Source organism: Heloderma suspectum, chromosome 6 (genome assembly GCF_057233095.1).
Source record: "Heloderma suspectum isolate Gila_16-S chromosome 6, 16-S_ref, whole genome shotgun sequence".
Classification (NCBI taxonomy): Eukaryota; Metazoa; Chordata; class Lepidosauria; order Squamata; family Helodermatidae; genus Heloderma; species Heloderma suspectum.
In genome coordinates this window covers 128255356-128276616 of record NC_139463.1, presented here as the reverse complement: position 1 = coordinate 128276616, position 21261 = coordinate 128255356, and the positions used below count along the sequence as shown (strand labels likewise).

The 21261-nt window shown below is 43.7% G+C and overlaps 1 protein-coding gene across 6 annotated transcripts in view; it reads right to left on the bottom strand.

Annotated features, from left to right (window-relative positions):
- Window positions 1–2756: 2756 nt before the first annotated feature.
- Window positions 2757–21261, bottom strand: part of ZCWPW1 (zinc finger CW-type and PWWP domain containing 1) — a 62655-nt gene continuing 44150 nt past the window's right edge. For all 6 annotated transcript variants that reach the window (XM_084806836.1, XM_084806834.1, XM_084806832.1 and 3 more), the window contains 9 exons: window positions 18457–18577; window positions 10598–10673; window positions 10201–10305; window positions 8697–8780; window positions 6193–6259; window positions 4614–4711; window positions 4300–4363; window positions 4012–4149; window positions 2757–3575 (listed from right to left, as the gene is read on the bottom strand). In XM_084806836.1, the coding sequence (XP_084662962.1) occupies window positions 3253–3575; window positions 4012–4149; window positions 4300–4363; window positions 4614–4711; window positions 6193–6259; window positions 8697–8780; window positions 10201–10305; window positions 10598–10673; window positions 18457–18577 (1076 nt within the window). In that variant the 3' untranslated portion in view covers window positions 2757–3252. The remainder of the gene's footprint in view (window positions 3576–4011; window positions 4150–4299; window positions 4364–4613; window positions 4712–6192; window positions 6260–8696; window positions 8781–10200; window positions 10306–10597; window positions 10674–18456; window positions 18578–21261) is intronic.

Sequence of the window (21261 nt, the reverse complement as noted above, 5' to 3'; positions counted from 1 at the left end):
GACTGGAAAAAGAGAGTAAGTTGGAAAGGGGAGGACATAGGGAAACTCTTAAACTGTTCTCTGAAACGATGATGGAGAGAAACTTGTCTGACATAATTAAAGAATGCTTAGGCATAATAGGCATCTCTGCCCCCTTCATTGGTTAGTGGGGCCACCTCTCAAACTGTACCTTTCTGAGTAAGGGACTCTCATTTAAAGATTTCTGGCTGTGATAGACAGAGAAAGATTTATCACGATCTGTCAACCCCTTCAGTGCCCCATCATTCGGTGAAAGCAGATTACATAAGGAGTTACTTACAGTAAAATTGTTCAAGATACAGCTCACATGCATGCACCTGGACCACCTAAGCCTTTTCTGGATTCCAGAATTTCCTATCAGCTGTTAAGTGACAGTTAGAGGCAAATACAGTTCCAAACGTTGGCATGCGTTCTGAGAGGCAGTGTGAAGGCATAGGAGAAGTGTGAAGCTATTCACTACTCAGTTCTTCCTCTCAGGCTTTCCTCTGCTTATAGCTAGATGTTCAGCAAGTTCAGACAAAGGGGGATTCAATTTAGCAGTAAATTATCTTGCTGAACAAAGGGTTTTAGGTGTTTTTATTATTAAGTTAAAATTTGATGCTAGTGCTATTACTATTCTGTTTCTATTGCATTTTTATCCCACCCTTCCTCAAGGTGGCGTGCTTGGTTCTCCCTGCCCCATTTTATCTTCACAGCAACCCTGTGAGGTAGGCTGAGATAGTAACTGGCCCAAGGTCACCTGGTTAACTTCATGCTCTTCCTGGGTCTCCCTGGCTCTAGAACAACACATCAACCACTCTACCACACTGTTCTGAGGTCTTGGGGTAGGGTGAGCTAGAAATACATGCTTGCATACACACACACACGAAGAGAAGAAAGCAAAATGAGAGAATACATGTATACAGAGAGTATCTCAGGGAAACTATGGGTTCTTATTATCCTGTCTCCTCCCGTTTCCCACAATCCAGGGTTGCACTCCTTTGAACTAAAGCAGCCTTTCCCAGCCTGGTGCCCTCCAGATGTGTTGGACTACAACTCCCATCATCTCCAACCAGTATGGGAGAGGCTGAACTAAACAAGTATTAAGGAAACAACTCCACCCGCTGATCATTAGAGGAACAATGATGCAATGCACTTCAGTGTACTTTAAGGCAGGGATGGACAGATTTTAGTCTTGTGGGACCAACTTTGTTTTTCACTAGAACCCAAAGATCCATCAACTCAAGCCTGTTGCAAAACACAGACACTGAAATTTTAAGAATTCTGAGCCCAGGAATTTCTTCTGAGTCCCAGCAAGGAACAGAGCGTAAAGTACTTCCACACACAAAACTACGCCTGGTTACAATCCAGCCACCCCTACCCCCCAAGCTTGGATAAAGCTATCACTGGCTACTAGTCCTGATGGCTATATGCTATCTCCAGTATCAGAGGAAGTATGCCTATGTACACCAGTTGCTGGGGAATATGGGCAGGAGGGTGCTGTCACACTCATGTCCTGCTTGTGGGTTTCCTGCAGGCAGCTAGTTGGCCACTGGGAACCAAATGCTGGACTAGATGGACCCTTAGTCTGATCCAGCATGGCTCTTATGTTCTTACGCTTTCATTTCAGCAATACACACACACACACCCCAACATATATGAGGGGGTGGTGATGGTGATGGCAAGTCTCTGTTGTTGCTATTGTTATACAGTTGCAAATCAGAAATCCTTGCTGAGGTGGCTGCAAATCACCTTCTACCAATCCCTGCGTTAATGCTACTCAGCTAACTCTCGTACACTTTGAATGAAGCATGGAAACAGGTGGGTTAATGCGGGAGCTACATCTGGCTGGCATAAGCATATTGTGCCACTCTACTGCCTTTTCTTCCTTATCAGATTTTCTGCGTTAAGACTGATGGAGTGTTGGGAAAAAACATGGGAGGATTACAAGTGTATGCCAACTATGTCTGGACCCCCATAAAATTTTATGAATGAGGCAGGGCGACTGCACATCAAAAGCCTCGTCTAGAAGCACCTTAAGACTGAGTGTCGTGTGTGTGTGTGTGTGTGTGTGTGTGAGAGAGAGTGTGAGGGAGAGACTGACTGAACTTTGTGGACCACTGCAACAGCCCTTCAAAACCTTTAACTTGGCCATGCTGGAGGGCTTTTTCTGCTGTGGCACCCCGGCTCTGGAATGAGCTTCCTAGCGAGGTTCGCCTGGCACCTACATTGTATTCCTTTCGGCGCCAGGTGAAGACCATTTTATTCTCCCAGGCATTTTAGCATTTTAGCTTTCTGAACTTTTAGCTTTGCTGTTTTAAATCTGTATTTTAAACTCCTGCACTGCTGCTAGGTTTTATTGTGGTTGCATTATTATATTGTGGGTTTAATGTTCTATATATTTTAAATTGTTTTATTGTGTGCTGTTTGGTTTTAATTTTTGTGAACCGCCCAGAGAGCTTCAGCTATTGGGCGGTATAGAAATGAAATGAATGAATAAATAAATAAATAAATAAATGCTGATACACAAAGCTCTTCTCAAAGTTTTCTGATACAATTGTACTGGCATCTTCATTGCAAGCAACAGCCTATGAATCCATAGGCCGTGTTATGCAAGTGACTATAACCTACTCCTCTGGATTTGGGTGGGTGGGTCTGCTTTCTTTAAGCCTTTCATTTTTAAATTAGTGTATGTACAAGTGTGCAGGCATGCTTCTAGCATCTGTGGTGTTGATAAAATTGAACAGACACAGAGGACTCCCAGTTCAACCCCAAACTAGACTTTAATAGAGTTTTGCCAAACTGTAACAAAACAATTAGTGGGGGAAAAGCTGAATATCTTTAACACAAACAAGATGATTGTCAATAAATTGGTGCAAAACAATCCCCAGAAAACATATACGTTTTTATTGCTGTTTGCCTGGTTTCTCTTTCGCACTAAACATTAAGCAAGTCCAAGTTACTAGGGGGTGAATTTATTTTCCAAGTCTTGTTTATGGTTATACTTCTAGTTAACTGTTTAATTAAGGAATGGAAACAAGCCATCACCAAATTCCTAGGTGGATGAAACTCAGGAATCAAAACTGTAAAGGCCTTCTCCACACATCCCTTCCTCTACTTCCACTCTCTGATGCTATTTATCCTTGCTTTCACCCTCATGCTACAGTTGGGTATCTGTAGTAGGTTCTGGAGGGAGAAATAACCCATTCCTTTCATTTTGGGGGTAGGTAGAGAGGCTCACCTCACTCTGAACAGCTACTCTTCAAACAAGACCAAGGAAAACTCTTCAGGGGAGTAATTTTTCTCCTCAGCAAACACAGCCAACTCCTGGCTGCTGAAGATTTCCTCTTCATCTTTTTCAACTGCCATAGCTCCGTTTGATTCCTCATGGCCCATAACGCCCTTACTCAACATCAGTTTGCTTTCTGCCATGGGGGAGCTCTTGGCCTTGTTCAAACTGTCTTTCTTGCTTGCATAACTGGATAGCACTATGTTAGTGGTGCTGTTGTTTGCACAAGAACTGAAGTGTTCAGCTTTGGTATTCTTACACTGTGGCATAAGGAACGATTTCTTAAAACCTTGAAAGGAACACAGAAACCAATTATGGTCTCCTAGAGGAGCAAATGGTAATTCTGTGTGGAAAGAACAATATCCTCTCCCACTTTTAAGAGGATGTTGAGCAACTCTAGTCCCTACTGCACTCATGTCCCACTTGGGGGTTTCCCAAAGGCAGCTGGTTAGCCATGGTATGAACAGCATGCTGGATTGGATGGACCCCGGTCTGATTCAGCAGGGCTTTTCTGATGTTCAAAAGAAAAACACCCTTTCCATGGCCTTGCTTTGTTGGTGCTAAATAAATTTTAAAATAATTATAAATTAATAACAAAGTGCTTCAAAGCTTGGGATTCTGTTCCCAGTTGTGATTTAGAAAGTTCTTTCTGGGCCCACTTGGTCATAAGTTTTGTTGCCAAAAATATACTTCTCATGTATGCAAACAGATGAGGGTTTTCTTACCTTTCTGGTCATTCTGATGTTCAATAATTTTGCCAGATCCTTTTGGCACAGTTGCAGCTTTGGGGGGTGGCAGCTCTCTTCGGCTCTTCTTCGACAACCGGGAGGAAGCTTCAGGTGCTAACTTGCTTTTTCTGCCCCCTGCATGAACATGTTGGATATATGCCATGCAAGATTCTATCATTCAAGGTTGATCCTGCCAATAGCCTATGCTTGCTTACACTCACTCAAGGTTATGGAGCATAGCTTAAACAACAGATGACAGACCTGCTTTATTGGACAAAAACTCACCATCCATGTTGATTTTTTTCTTGACGTCTCCATCTGGTTTCATCACTGCTGTCCCAGGAAGAAGCTAGAAGACAGATATTGTTTGTTAATAGAAAAACAGAGAGCATAATAGAAAAACAGAGAGCATAATAGAAAAACAGAGAGCATAATAGAAAAACAGAGAGCAAACTTAACCAGACCGCTATGTTCTACTGAAGCAATTTCTAACAACTTTGTGGGATAATGTCTGAGAGCCTTCTTCAGTGGCCAAATTAAATAAGGGCATTGCCTAAGCATTTCTGCTAGTGGAAAGACTGAACCCTCTCTCAGCCAACCTTTTCTTGACTCTTGTGTGATGTTGCAGTGTTCTTGTTCCCACCCCTTGGTCCTTGGATTTTCTTGGCATGAGGCTTGCTGGTAATGTTGCCATGATCTACAACACAAAAAGGCGCAGAGAGGCTGTGAGGCACCTGCTAGATAGAGACCAGGGGGGTGTTTCCACCAGCAATTTACTCCGAGCCGGCTGCGTGTTGAGGTCATTAGGGATACATAACGTAGTGGCCATCCAGCAGCCACCCTGGAGCTTATCAGGGAAAAACAGGATTTCTTGAGACTGCTTAAAGTCCGATTCTTTTCCTTAAGTCGGGTTCTCCCCGGTATAGTTTTGTATGCCCCAACCCCGCCCCCCATTTAGCTCTGCTATGCTAGCCCTGCCCAGGGGTGTGCCTTTCAGCATGACCCCAGTCAAGGGGTGCTTCCTCCCATTGTGTTGAATGAGGCTTGCCCTCTCAGTGACCACAGAAATAACAGAGAACCCCCCCAATTGACAGGGCACATATCAAAGCCCAATTCTTTAAATACGATTAAGTGCCATCTCCAATTCATTGCCTTAGGACGTAACTCCTTCACAGCTTCCTTATAGAGATCCTGTGCGTTAAAATGGGGGCTGATTTTGGTCTCTTTCCCACATTAGTGTCTCCCCAGAAGTAACTCCGATTGTAGTCAATGAGGCTTGCCTTTGAATGCCCACATCAGAACTTACAGAGATTCCCCCTCAATTGAAATGGCACACTTTAAAGCCCAATTCCTTAAGTGCGATTATGCATGAGGGCTCCGATTACGTCACAGCTTCGTTACAGATTTCCTGTGGGTTACAATGGGGGCTGGTTTCTGTCTTTGTGTTTACTGGTCTCTTTCCCATAACAAACCCATTACTGTCTCCTCAGAAGTAACTCCTATTGTGGTCAATGAGGTCCTGTGGGTTAAAATGGGGGCTGGTTTCCTTGTTTGTGTTCTCCCCCCATCTTTCCCAGCACAAGCATATGTGTGTCTACTTGGGATTAACTCCCATTGTGCTCAATGAGGCTTGCTCCTAAAATGCAGGTGCATCTGGACTTTCACGGGAAAGAAGAAAGCGGGGGAGAGGGGGGAAGCCTCTCTTATTGGTTGAGCAGCCCTTGCCAGTCAGATGACGTTTACTCCAACCCCACCCCCACCAGGAAGTATGTTCTGTGAAGCCATTTTTACTGCTGCGGAGAACCTGTTCGTGGAACCCTGCTCACAGCAAAGCTGAATCCTTTAAAAAATCTGGTACTCCTCCATTAGCTTCTCCTTCCATTGTCATGGAAACACGGCCTCTGCCTTTTAGGGTGCTTCCTGATGCAGAGCTCCTAGAGCTACCAATCAAAAGGCATTGTGCAGCTATTTCATCTTTCCTTCCTTAATATATATATTTTTGTGGCAAGTAAAAAGATGGAAGAAGTGAGAAAATATGGGAGGATTACAAATGGAAAACAGTTATGTCCACCCCCACCCCCAATTCTGTGAATGAGGCAGGGCAATTTCACAATAAACACTTCATCTGGAAGCACCCTACATTTCTGAATTCTGATCCAATATAGCACTAAAAACTACCTTTTACGTCTTTGTGTGACTCTCTCCCACTGAATCGGCTGAGGAATCCAAACATCCTTATTCTCTCCTGGTGCAGCAAAAGGGAAAAGTAAGAAGTACTGACATGCTAATACTGTAAAGACACACAGACCAGTCTGTAGTAGGGATGTCAGAGAATTCCGCCATGGATCTCGGGGAGGCCGAATGCCAGTGCATTCGGCCCCCCGAAATTGGTGGCAGAACGGCCTGCCCCCCTGCCCCCCCCGGGACGAGACTTACCTGGGGCGGATCTTCCGGGCGGCGGCAGCTGCGGCGGCGGTTCGGCAGCAGCTGCGGCGGCCGGTCTTCCTACCAGCTGCCACCGCCACCATTTCCAGTTAAAAAAAAAGATGTGATAGGCTACGTAAAGATTTACGTAGTCTATCACGGCTAGGTTTAAAAAAAATAACACGGTGATAGGCTACGTGAATGTTTACGTAGCCTATCACGTCTGACTTAAACAAAAAACAAAAAACCACGCGTATGCAAATGGCATCGGCTACGGCCGCCGCCATTTGCGTTCCTTATTTTGGCACGTCTTAGTCTACGTCAAGATTTACGTAGACTAAGACGGCAAAAATAAGGGGAACGCAAATAGCGTAGCGGACGCTACGCTATTTGCGTTCCCCTTATTTTTGCCGTCTTAGTCTACGTAAATCTTGACGTAGACTAAGACGTGCCAAAATAAGGAACGCAAATGGTGGCGGCCGTAGCCGACGCCATTTGCGTACGCGTGTTGGTGTTTTGTTTTGTTTTTAAGTCAGACGTGATAGGCTATGTAAACATTTACGTAGCCTATCACGGCTGACTGCAGGGACGCAAACGGTGGCGGCTACGGCCGCCGCCATTTGTGTCCCTGCTAGCCAGCAGCCGGATGTCTGGCTGCTGGTGGAGCCGGCTGGCGGCTCCGCAGAATCCCTGCGGAGTGGAGCCGGCCGGCCAGGATTCTGGGAGGAGGGACGGAACACCTCCCCCCCACCATCAACATAATCCACGAACAGGTAAGTGACTTTCGTACATCCCTAGTCTGTAGTCCTCATTTTCTAAGATGAGGGTGCTGGGGCTTAAGACTGCCTGGCTGTCATGCCTTTTGCCCTAAAGGGCCCTAATCCCAAGATGCTTTCAGATAAGATGTATTCTGTCTTTTATCTTACTGCAGAAAATCTCTTAAGAAAAAAGACAGAATTGTTGCATCAAGCCTTCCGATTGGTAGAGCTAGGAGCCCACTGTTTGGAAGAACCCCCAGATTTTGGTGGGTGGTTGAGCTGCTTATCCAAGTGGCCTTGAAGAAAGAGAATTCTGCACAGTTTCAAAGGACTCTCCTCTTATGTCACAGGTTCCAAAATGGAACCTTGCCATTGAAAACTGTTCCTCGGGCTCAGGCTTGCTCAACTGAAGCCCATGTTAGCTTAAACCAGGATCTTCCTCCCCAAATATACACACATAAATTTGAACCCAGAGACCTATTCCCCATGCCTGAACCTGAATTAGGCTGGATGAGCTGAAACAAATTCTTGCAGCAGGGTAAGCCAGGCCCAGCTACCGTACATGGACATTATCCAAGGAGATGTGCCTAACTGCTCAGTTAAAATACCCCACAGCGGGGCTTCCTCATCACACAACAGAAGAGACTTGACCACTTTCCCATTTAAAAATTACAACATGGCAGACTTCAGGCACGAAAATAAAAGTCTCGTCAGGAGAGAAGTTAAAAAAAAGAAACCGGGGCAAATCTGCCGGCAGTAAGCATGGGTACTGCATCTCCTCTGCTTATTTAAATGGGCTTTGCACAGGTTCCCCCATGCAAGCGCCTCATAAATTAATGGCGTCTGTGCATGTGAACTGCTTGCTAAGTTGCTACCCAGCCACTGAGCTTCTAGTGATAAAAGAAAAAAAAAGAAGGAAAGAAGGAAAGAAAACCAGTAATTAAAGTCTCCTCCTCCCTGCTCTGTCACAAGGAACAGAAACGGACTTCTTAAGGAGCAATGCATCATGAATCCCCCAGCTGCACTGGATGGGAAGCAATAATGGGCAGAAGCTCAAAGGAGGAAGCTTTTCTAGTAAAAGATTCATGGCCCTGAAGACCCTCTGTAGGGGATAATGAGCTATTAAAAACTGGCAGTTTGAATCAATTTGCATCTAAGCATGTAATGACAGATTTGTGCTATAACAAGCAGTGCCATCTAGTGGCTTTATAATGAAACATATAGAACTTGCAGATAAAGGCAATCCCCAGAGGGAAAAAAAAAAGAGGGGAAAAAATAGAGGAAGTGCACATGAAGGAGCAAATCTTAATCCCGCAAAGAATCCGGAAGGAGAAGCCTCAGTAAAGCTGCAGGGTAAAAAGCCTGTTAAGGAGAAGCCCACTGTCTGGCTTCTGTGTGAAGAGCATGGGAACGAAGGATGGCAGTTATTCCAGGAAAAAAAGACTAATGTGAAAGCAGGTTGGGTAACCTTAGGGACTTGGAGCCTGCCCCTAATCACACCTGAATGCTTATTTGCTCTGCTTCTTTTGCCATCTTCAGAGCAGCTTCAAGATTCTTTTTGCCACCTTTACTCTTGAGCTTGGCCTGAAAGAGGAAACACAGAACATATTCAGCTGGCTCTTATTCAGGAAATTGGGGGTACTGCTTCTTTCAGTACATCCCATCCCCAAATACAAATGACTGCCTTTTGGCTTTTTGCAGGCATGTGCACGTTGCAAACGTACAAAGCTACTACCCATGGAACCCTGGGAACTGTAGTTCTAAGAAGGGCTTAGGGAACTCCGGAAGAATTCTCAGCACTCTTAGTAGATGTCACACTGGCAGATGTGTGAGTTTATACCCAAATCTGTCCCAGACATATAAAAAGATCAGAGTGTGGAGCCTAGTTTTATCTTCAAAAGGGAAGTGTTGACAGGGGCTGCTAAAACCTCCTCCCGCTCATGGCTCCCCTCCCCAAAGTCTGTTAACATGACCACTACCAGTGCCTTCCTCCTCAGAATGCCTCTAGACAGAGGACTGGACGAGATGGCTGTCCAGCCTCTGTTCAAGACGAGGCTGGACAGCCATCTGTCAGGGATGCTCTGACTTGGATTCCTCTATTGAGCAGGGGGTTGGACTTGATGGCCTTGTGGGCCCCTTCCAACCCTACTACTATTCTATGATTCTATGACTCTTAGCACTAGCAATTGGAAGGCATTGTGCAGCTGTCCCATCATTTTCTCCTTAATAGATTTTCTGCATTAAGGAAAAGGCAGAAAAAGCAGTAAGAAAACACAGGAGGGTCACGAGTGAAAGACGTCATCATCTGAATCCTCTGAAAACATCCGTGGATGAGGCAGGGCAATGGTGCTATAAAGGCCTTGTCTGGAAGCATCCTGGAAATAAGCTTGGCTGGAAGGAAAGTGCTGGGAGGGGTGGGGAGTGAGGAGGTGAGAAATGAAAGGGGGAAGGATTCTGCATTCCTCACGCACATGCTGCTTTTCCTGTTAAAATCAGGCCCACAGGCGCCTCTCTCTTGGTTACTGAGGCAAAACCAAGTCTAAATATATGGCTCTGGTGGCATCTAATCTAGCTTGCTCCTCCCAGAGCTACAATTCCCAGGATACCTTGGGGGAAGCCATGATAACTGGACAGCTTTGACTGAAACTAATTTAAGCTAATCAGTCAACATTCTTTCCCAATTGCAAAGTACAGCAATAGCGAAATATTAGAGAGGAAAGAGAAATGAGGCAGAGGTGGAGTAAAACAAAGTGCTCCTCTGATCATAGAAACCCTGCCTAACCTCCCCCCCCCACACACACACACACGTACACACATATATATCAGCTCTGCCGGCAGACTGTGCCTTCACTTTTCTCAGCGATTCTTTGTAACTTTCTACACATCTGTGTTCACTGTCTAAAGGCATCTCCCCTACATTAGGCTCTCCATGGTACCCGCAGCTTTCTGATACCCAAGTCATCTTCTGTTATAGATAAGCCCCACTAAGCAAAATCCCTCTTACCAAACCATTTCCCTCCACATTTGGTTCACCAAAGTTCCTCAGCATGGAGGCAGAGATCCAAGCCCGGGTCACAGACTTGCCGAAAAAGGTCACATGGTACTTGGACTGAAACGGGAAAGGAAACAGAGCAGCTGTCAGCTGTCATGGATGGCCATGCTTATGAGAGGCAGCATATGGACACGTGTCAAATAACCACCATTCTGTAGGGGGACCCTTCACCTGAAGCAGAGATGCAACTGCCTGAGATGAAGACAGCTGCTCATATATAGGGATCCTACTGGCATGCAAGCATGATATCAAATATCATGATATCAAGCCGCCTTGGGTTTCTTGCAAGAGGAAAAAAGGTGGGATATAATTGCAATAAATAAATAAATAAAAAAATGTGATACTTAACAGGAAGTGAATCTGTCCGGGAAGAAAACAGGAAGTATTCTCCAATGTCAGGATCAGCCTCTACAATCCCAGGCCACCTACAAGCATATGCATGAGGAAGAGCAAAAATACTGTTGTGAGTGAACCACCAGGCCAACCCTTGCTTCTGTTAACTGCTTTCCCCTCGCAGAAAGTACAGATGTATATTTTTGGAGAGGAAAACAACCCCTCCAGTTCTTCCATATGACATTCACCTGAGAAATTTTGAAGAGCTCAAATGTGAAAATCATTAACCTTTTAATTAACGAGTGATAACTAAGATAACGAGTGATAACTAAGGGGCTAAGATTGGCCCCTTCCTGGAGGACTGGAAGACAGGTGATGTAAGACTAACATCCATCAGAAGAAAATTGGTCGAAAATGTTTTGAAGGCTAAAATGGTTAAGCATAAGGAACATCAAGCTTTGCTAAAAAAAAAAAAAAAAAGAGAGAGAGAGAAAAGAATCAGCATGGCTTCCGTAAAGGGAAGTTCTGTCTCACCAACTTTTTAGAATTCTTTGGAAGAGTGCCAAACACAGAGACAGTGTGGTAGATGTGGGCTGCTTCTATACTAGCCCATTTCTCTGCAGTTGCCATGATTCACACTCACTTTTTATGGAGCATCCAAACATTACTTTCAGTCCATTGCATTCCAGTGTTTTTCTGTGTTGTCCTATTTTTTTTCCATTTCTGATTTGTAGTGTTGTTGTTGTTGTTATTTGGGGGAGGGGGACTGCAATACAGCACAATTGCAGCACCTCTCTATCTAGGTGGCCTGTCCAGTGTGGACAAGGAAAGCACTACTGAGGCTTTTCAGGGCTGCTGTACCTCTTAAACACTTCTTGTTTCCAGCTTTACCCCATTTTATTGCTTCCTGATGAGCACAGGTAGGGGATTAGTAATGAACAGCCTATTAATTGTCCCTTACAAATTTCAAGCAGAGGATGGAGAGGTTTTAATTAGTGTTTTTGTCTCATTTTTCTTTTGATAGCAAAAAAGTTGACATTGGGGCAAAAATTGACATTGGGGCTATTCAAGGAGCAATTAGTGGTTCGAAATGAGGTAGGCAACTTGTGGCCTTCCAGCCCATGCCAGCATAGCCAATGGTGAGGGATCATGGGACTTGTAGATGAAAACATCTGGAGGGCCACAAGTTGCCCACCCCTGGGTTTGAATGTTGAAATATAGCTCTCTCTCAACTGTAACGTACCTCACAGATTTGTTGCAAGGATAAAATTATGGTGGTGGAATAAATGTGGGGTATAAATAGGGTATTCATCACTAATCCTCCACCTGTGCTTATCAGGAAGCCATAAGACAGGCTGAACCTACACAGGGTAAACTTTTAATAAATGTGGCTAGGACTTTTGCTGAACAGGACTTATTGTGAGTCAACAAGAAGCATCTTGACTATGGGTGTTTCAAAGCTGATGGACTGCACTCCACAGACTCACACAGACACTGTCTTCCAAACAAACCTGTTTTATTTAAACAAAGACTTTCCACTGAGCTCTCTCAGGCAGTAGCCTCTCTCTCCTCAGGCCAGAAGTAGTGGGTATTGCCCTCAACCACTTCCTGGCTCCTCCTAGGAAGCACAACCCACTCAGGCCATTTCCAGTACTTCTTTTATAGATTCTTTCTCTGTTGGGATTGAAAAAAGAAACAAAAATAAATGGGAACTTTACACATAGTCTTTCAGGTGCGCAGATCTTTTAATAACTTGCCCACTTTGAGCGTGTCTGGGTTCAGTGATGACATCCTTCATCTGCCATCCTTTATTCTGCTTCCTTATAGGCTCAGGGTGTGTCCTTGCTCAGTCTCATCTTCTTCAGTCATCTCTCATGGACTATCCTCAGGTGTGGCTCTGCCCAGGTCAGCATATGCTTGTCTCATCCCACAGGATCCTCTGCTGGTGGCATGCTTGTTTCTCATTCAAATTCATGGCATCACCCAATTCTTCTGTTGTTTTCCTGAGGTGTCTTCTGTTATGTCTCATTATTGGTCCGCTGTCCATCTGTACCTTATATAATTGTGGGTTATCATGTGGAATTATGGTTGCCTTCTGCAAGATTCTCTCCTATTTCTTTAAGGTTTGGATTCTCAATGTGTCCCCTGGCTCTAGGCCTGGAAGATCTCTGGCTGATTGATTGTAATAGAGGGCCTGTCTCTGTTGCTGCTGTCTCCTCAGTTCACCAAGGGATCTTCCTGTAACCCCTGGCTCTAACAGCCACCCACTTGTTGGTAAAAGCGTCTTTGTGCTTCAACTCATTAACCTTTGTGCTGGACTTGAGTTTAGGTCTTGAGATGGAGTGTTACGATGATCTAGAAGTGCTAGATATGGGTCTGCCTTGCCACGTTTGCTTTCCTCAAGGGTTTCTTATCTGTTTTTACTGCGGATTCTACTTTGCCATTACTTTGAGAATACCGAGGTGATTCTGTGTTCAAAATCCCAGTCCTTGCTGAATTTCTGGAATTCTACTGTAACAAACTGGGGCCCATTATTTGAACACACAGTGTCTGGTATCCCATATTGTGCAAAGTGTGCTTTTATCTTACGTATTACTGTTCTGGCAGAGATATGTGATAAGTAGTCTATCTCCCCCAAAATTGAAAAGTAATCTACAGTGATCATGTATTCCTTGTCTGCCCAGCTAAACAAATCCACATCTACTTTTGCCCAAGGTCTCTCTGGAATGTCATGCTGTAATGGTGTTTCTTTGGGTTGGTGGTCTTCCCAGGATCTGCACACTTCACATTTCCCCAAGAATGTCTTCAGCTGCTCATTCATTCCTGGCCAGTAGACTGCTTCCCTGGTCTGTTGTAGATGTCCTTCAATTCCCAGATGGGATTAATGCACTTCGTGCATGATTTCCATCCAAAAGGCTTCTGATATAACTGCTCTTTCTCCATGGAAGATGATGCCATTCTGTACACAAAGTTCATCCCATATCTGGAAGAATGGTGTTATCTCTCACGGTACATGATCTTTTGTTTCTGGCCAACCCTGTAATATGACTTTTAGTCTCTGGAGGTTGTTGTCTTCCTATATTTGTTGCTGAATGTCTCTTGGTCTTTCCTCAAATATGGGTAAGTATTGTACCATATTGATGGTTTCTATTTCAGCTTCTACTGAGCCTTCCATGGCAGTTTCTGGCAGGTATGCCTGGCCCAGGGTATCTGTTAACACTAGGTCTCTGCCAGGGCGGTAGTTGATGTGTATATCATACTTCTGCAGATGCATCATCCTGCATGGTAGATGTTTTGGTGGACTGAGTAAAACTTTTTCTATATATTGTCCAGGGGTTTATGGTCAGTCTGGACATCTACTGTGCGTTCATATGTGTACTGGTGAAATCTCTCCATTCCAAAAAGTATTGCAAGTAGTTTTTTCAATTTGGGCATAGACCTTTTCTGTTTTGGGTAAGGCTCTGCTCGCAAATGCAACTGGCTGTTCTCCTTGCAGCATGGTAGTCCCTAGACCTGTTTCTGATGCATCACATTGAAGCATTAATCACTCTTCTGGGTTGTAATATTTCAAGATTGGGGCTGTTGCATTCATCTCCTTTACCTTTTGGAAAGCATCTTCATGTAGGTCCATCCACTCCCACATTGTCTCTTGATGTGTCAACTGCCTCAGGATCTCACGGTTCTCTGAGGTGTGTTTACAAAACTTAGCTAAATAGTTGGTCATTCCCAGAAATCTCTGGACTCCCTTGACATCTTGGGGTCTTGGAATGTCTCAAATAGCTCTTACTTTTCTGCCTTCAGGCCCCCTGAGGTCAGTAAATGGCCAATATATGGTACTTCTGTGACCCTCAGTCTGAGTTTGTCCCTATTTAATTTGATATTCCTTTTACTGCATCTTTTCAGAAATGCTATTAGTTTACAATCATGGTCCCGCTGTTCTTGCTGTAGGTCATCACCCTCTCCCAGCACATCATCAGCTAATGTCCAAATTCTTTCCAGGCTTTCCAAGACTGGTGCCAACCTGTTCTGAAATACCTCGGAAACAGGACTGGTGCCCATTATCATTCTTAGCCAGCAATGTCTCCCATAGGCTGTGGAGAATATTGTCAAATAACTGAATTCTTCATCCAGCATAATATGCCAGAATCTGACATCACAGACGGATCTGCTTTTGGATAGATCTGGCAATATATCTTCAGTAGTGGGCAACAGAAAATGACTTATCCTCAGTGCTTTATTTAAGGGCTTTGGATGTGTGCATATTCTGATTTTCTCTGATGGTTTCCGGATCACCACCAGACTGCTTATCCAGTCTGTACTTTTCTCTACTGGTTGAATAATTACCTGCCGTTGTAGACTTCACAACTCTTCCTTCAGAGGCAGTACTAAAGCCACCAGTACTTTCCTCTTGAGTAACTTAAATGACTTCACACTTGTAACAATCTCTAGTTTGTAAACTCCATCTAGCTGTCCACCTCCCTCAAAAACATCCCAGAATTCCCTCTGAATGCTTTGTTTCCAGCTTCATCTGAATTTTCTATCACTCTACTATCCACTGTCAATATGTACTGAAATTGTACTTTTATCGGTGTCATAGACCGCCTTAAGACCTAACAGTGGTACTGCTCTCTGGTCTTCTACAACCACAAACTCTAGCCTTTATTTCTTGTTCATCTTTGGGTTAGAAATTTTGAGTTTGCATTTTCTCGGTGGTTTTGATGTAATGTGATTTTAAAATCTTAAAAGGTGATTAGTCTCTTCCAATGGAACATTGGGATTCGCCAGGTGGATGGGGATAATGTTGCAACTGGAACTACAGTCTAATTGAAATGGTGATGCTTTATCTCCCAGGCACATGGTTGCATACAATTGTTTATGTTGTCCTGCAGTGTGTTTACTACTTGATCTGTTCTCCACAGAATATCTTCACCTGCATAGCTGCTCTCCATATTTACAGTGTGCTCTTCAGCTTTGGGCTTTTTTATGTTTTGATAGACACTTGGATGCATAGTAGTTAAGTTTCTGACAGTTCTGGCATTTCTTCCCATAAGCTAGGCAACTCTCTTTTTGTTTTGCATGTTTCCTCCCACAGTACTTGCATTGTTCTATGTTCACTAGTGTTCACTGATATCCTTTCATCTGGTTCCTCCCTCTCTTCCTTCTGTACTATATGGACAGGCTTCACTGTCTGTCCTTCCAGGGATCTAATCCTGTCTTTGGACAACTCAGCTGCCCTGCAAATCTCTAAGCTTTCCTCTAAGGTCAAGTCTGCTTCCCTCAGCAATCTCTCTCGTGCTCATGTGTCCTGTATTCGACACGCTACCCAGTACCTTATTAAGGAGTCTTTGATATCTCCAAAATTGTAGTTGGGTGCTAAAATCTTTGAACTGGTACAATATTCCTCAATGCATTCCCCTATTGCTTGGTTCTAATTGAAAAAGCTACATCTTTCCACTGTTTCATTCTTTCTGGGGTTGCAATAGGCATCAAAACAACCTATTATTGTAGTCAAAATACATTGTACTTGGGGAACGTTTGCACACAGTGTCTCACTTATTTCTCTCCCACTTTCTCCAATCAAATATAGAAACAGTTTCATTTTCACAAGCTCCTCTTTATCTGCCATTGCAATGTCCACATAGAGATTTAACTCCTCTTTCCAGGTTTTCCATATCTATGTTAAGTTCTGAGCTTGCAGGTGTAATGTGCTTGGTGGCTTCAGGCCCTCCATTTTCACTCTCTCTTCCTTTCTCTTTCTCTCTCTCACAGTTGGTTATTCTTCTTCTGCCTAGGATTCAGTCACTGCTGCCATCATGTTTCAAAGTTGGTGTACTGCATCCCACAAACTCACAAGACTGTCTTCCAAATAAGCCTAAGTTTTATTTAAACAAAGACTTTGCACTAAGCTCTCTCAGGCAGTGATCTCTCTCTCCTCAGGCCAGAAGCAGTAGGTGTTGCCCTCAACCACTTCCTGGTTCCTCCCAGGAAGGACAACGCACTCAGGCCGAATCCAGTACTTTTTGTATATTGTTACAATGGGGAAGGACATTGCTGGATAATATAACACTATAGGAAGTGCATAGTGGAACATTGCTTTAATTATGCTTCCATGTAATTGTTAAAATGCACCGTCTTAGCAGCACTAAAAGGCTCTTCGTGTGGAAGAAATCATTCACATGGAAGCTTGGACCTTAACCTTTGGTAACCCTTCCCCAGCCTGGTGCCCTCCAGATGTATTGGACTGGCTGGGGGATGCTGGGAGTTGTAGTTCAGCACATCTGGAGGGCACCAGGTTGGGTAAGGCTGGCTTTGGTTAAAGTATCTCTGCTGCCACCACAGCAGCAATTTTGTACTTTTCTCAAGCCAATAATGTGCTGTGCTCTGTACGGAACACTGCCGTGCCTCTGCCCTTAACCAGAAGGTTTTAAAAATCAAAGCAGTTCCTAGAAGGTCAAACACAATCAGGACTGGTGCCTCATGTGGCTCTTCCATAAAGCTTAAATACATAGTAGACATCTAAGGAGGCACAGCATAGAAAGGGGTGTTTCCAGGGAGTTCCCCCTTATGTGGATTAGAGGCCCCATTCTTGGCCAGTTTTCCATCAAAAGACTGTAGTTGCTGTACTAGAAATGGTGCTAAGAAAACTTGGCTACTTTGGCTAAGCATCGCAAGGAGGGTCAGCCGTTGAAAAGACTGCAGGGAGCCAAATACAACTGGGGCTTTTTGTAGATTTTAGGTTGGTTATTTTTAAATCACTGTGTGATGCTTAGGCCAAGTGTATTTTACATTAGTGTGTGTGTAGGATTGGGGCAACTAGTGGAATAATTGCTTTGTGCTTCAGGCCTGATCCTGATAGAGAAACAGAACACTGGACTGTTTAGCACAGTGCAATGTCCTGCTCACATAATGACCACATCTGGAAGTCAGGGTAAACCAGATTTTAAAAAAAAAATCTGGCTTACTGTGAATGAGCAAACCCTGGTTCATGATGAGCATTTCTACGCCAGGCTAAAATCCCACAACTTTACTGGGGCTTTATGTTTCCGTTTTAAATACAGGATCATGATGGGCTTCCTTTACACGTGCTTCATTCATTCATTCCATTCATTTATTATATTTCTATACCATAGCTGAAACTCTCCGGGCAGTTCACAAAAATTAAATACATTATATAAAATATAAAAACCATTCACATGGTAACATAAAACAAATCCCTTCCCCCCTTATCTGCGTGATTCTGTTTCATTATACAGCCACTAGATGGCGCTGTGGTCTAGCACCTCTTATTGCAGAATTAAGAATTTCCTCTTTTCTGGAGGGAACTCAATGTGCTGTAATTTGATAGCTCAGTATCTCTGCTTTAAAAAAAAAATAATGGGATATGGGTCATTTAGTGTGGGAGACAGCCTGGAGGCTGACGACAGCTAGTAAAGGACCTGCAAACTTCTGTGAGTAACCAATCTCAATAGCGGGATAAAAGCCTGTGTGAAGCCCTCTGGCTTGCTAGGAGAGGAATAAGCCAGAGTTCCAGTTCAGACATCACGCTAAACAAACCACAGACAAACTGTTCAGCCACTCTTGCTGATAGGAGGAGCCAAGCGGAAGCAATTGAGGAGCCTGCCAAAAACTTCTGGCTCATCATGACATATGAACTGGGCCAGTCAGTACTTATTTGCCACCATACTGCATGATACCCCTGTAGTCTGACTTCTACAGCCACCTTGCTAAATTTATGGTTCTTTCTTTCCAGTTTGGCACTTGAAATGTTTCTATCATTTCAATGTGACTTGTATCTATGTAAGTGTGCTTAGGTTTCCTGTCCAAGTTAAGAGATCATAAGTGGAATATGACTAGGTTTGTTTGCTTGTTTCATACCATGGGTATCCATATTGTTTGGCCCACACGATTGACCCTGGAATATAAACTGCATAGACCACCTCATTTTCAGATCCTGACCACGTTTCCTCAGGAATGTTGCAGCTGTTGTACTGAAGATCTGCAACACAGGCAAGAAATACTGCACTGAAAATCCAGCTAAATGTAATTACTAGAACACTGGTTATTGAATGGATTAGAAATGTAAGAAATAAAATAATGGTGTGCCTCCATTTCCCCACACTATTCTCATTGCCTCCCCTGTGTTGAATTCTACATTGTAAGCCTCCCAGGGTAGGGATCCTTCTTTTTGTACTTTGTAAGGCACCATGCTCTTTGATGGCACTAAATAAATAAAGGTATCATAGAGAAGGGGGAAGGTTGTTGTATTTTTAAAGTAACCCATTTCTGGGTTTGGAAGAGGCAATGGACTCCCAGAAGTTGTAAGCTTTCTCGTTTTGAAAGCATAGGTTTTATAAATGAGGAATGTATGAAGCGGACTTATAATGAGTCACATGGTCATTAGTCCTCCAATACCACGACTATCTATTCTGACTGGCAGTGGTTCTGCAGTGACTCAGGCAGGGAGAGAGTTGCCTTTCCCATCAGGAGCACTTTTTACCAGAGTAGGCTGGGGTGCCATTTGTGATCCTATCTGGAAAGGGAGGATCTTGCCTCAGTTTTCATGCTCTGGTGACATCCAGGCTGGAATATTGTAATGTGCAGTATGTGGGGCTGCCTTTGAAGATGGTTCGGAAGCTTCAGCTGGTGCAGAATTCGGCTGCTCAGATATTGGTGGAGGGTGAGCTTACATGACACTGATACTGCACCAACTGCACTGGTTGCCAGTGTGTTTCCAAACCCAATTTAAAGAGCTGGTTTTTAACCTTTAATGGTTTGGGCTCAAGGTACTTGAAGGACCACTTTCTCTCATATCAGCCTGCCTCCATTCTGAGGTCATCAGCAGAGGCCCTTCTCACTTGCCCACCACCAAGGGTGGTTAGGTTGATGAGTACAAGGGAGAGAGCCTTCTCAGTGGTAGCCCAACACCTCTGGAACCAGCTTCCACCAGGGGTTCAATCAGGCCCCTTCTTTGTTGATCTTCAGGAAAGCTCTGAAGACCCACCTGTTTTCACTGGCCTTCCTGTAAGTCTGGACTGTTGGTTTTTATTGGTAACTTTTGTTTTTATTTATTTTAATTGACAATATGTTTTTATGGATTTTCATTGTATCAACTTCATGTGGGGTTTTCCCTTGTACACTGCCTTGAGAGGGTTCCACCTTTAAAGGTGGCCTAGATAGATTTAGATAGATCACCTGTTACCTGATTCTTTTTAACTGAAGATGCAACGGTTTGTAGCTCTGCTCATTGGGGGGGGGGGTCAGGTGTACTGGGGACAGAGGCCTATAGGAGCTGTAGAATGGAATGGAGGAAAAACATTGGTCAAGATAAAAGTCTGGGTCGTGGATTGATTTGTAAAGCATGCCCATCTTTCTTGATAGCAGACATCTGCCTGGACTCTGAAATGTGGGCAAGACAGAAAATAGAATCACTGATAAAGCTGAAAGCTGGGCTAAGACAATGGACCAGCATGAAAAGATAGAAAGTTTGGTGTTCCCAATGTCCTGATGCTCTGGGTGACGTTCATGGGCTTTGCATGGGCCTTGGTATCCCAAAAAGACTTGAAAACCAGTCAGTCCTTGAAAACCATGGAAAAGTGTCTTTGCAGATTTCTGCCCCCCAACCTGTTATTAGCCAATATAAAATCAAAATTTTAGTGAGACAAGTGGGAAGAAAGAAAAGAACCAATCCAAAAATAAAGCTATTTTGAGGTATTAGGGGATTAAAAAGAGATTGCAACTCAGTATGGGAGCTCACTACTTCACTTCACTTGTTTTTTTACTTTTTGTTTAACTCCATCTTTGCTAGAAAATCATTACTTTTTCCTGGGGTCTTTTGGATCCTAATTTCTTTTTCATTTTCTTTGAAAGAAGGGATTCCTTAGTTGGACAGATAGCCTTTCTCTACTATTAAAGCTGTTGCCTGTAACTTTTTCAGCTAGCTTTCTGGGACTGCTTACTTGGTTCATGAATAGCTTTGAACGGATTTAGGTTTTTCTTTTTCCAAGTGTCATTTTATTCTATTTCCTGTTTATTTCTATTTCATTGCCCAAATGAGGGAAACAAAAGGCAACACAAGCTTGCACAAAGGTGATGCAAGCAGACAATAAGAGATGCAAAAAAGTATTTTGAAGAGCATAACGCTAACAACATCAAGGCCAATAAAGAATTCTTTAAATATATCAAAAGCCGAAAACCAGTTAGGAGGCAGTTGGACCACTGGATGACAATGGAGTTAAAGGAGTAAAGAAGGAGGACGAAGAAATTGTAGAGAAGCTGAAATGAATTATTTTTATCCATCTTCACTGCAGAAGATACAAGACAGGTACCTGTGCCTGAACTGATGTTTTCAGGGAGTCTGAGGAACTGAGGCAAATAGTGGTGACAAAAGATGAGGTTCTCAACCGTATTGATAAACTGAAAACAAATAAATCACCAGGCCCAGATGGTATCCATCCTGGAGTTCTCGAATAACTCAAATATGAAATTGCTGATCTTCTAACCAAAATATGCAACATGTCCCTAAGATCAGCCTCTATACCATGACTCTATAAGATGGCCAATGTAACTCCAATTTTAGGGATCCAGGGGGGATCCGGGAAATTAAAGGCCGGTTAGCTTAATGTCTGCTCTGGGTAAATTGGCTGAAGGCATTATTAAAGATAAAATTAGTAAGCATATAGA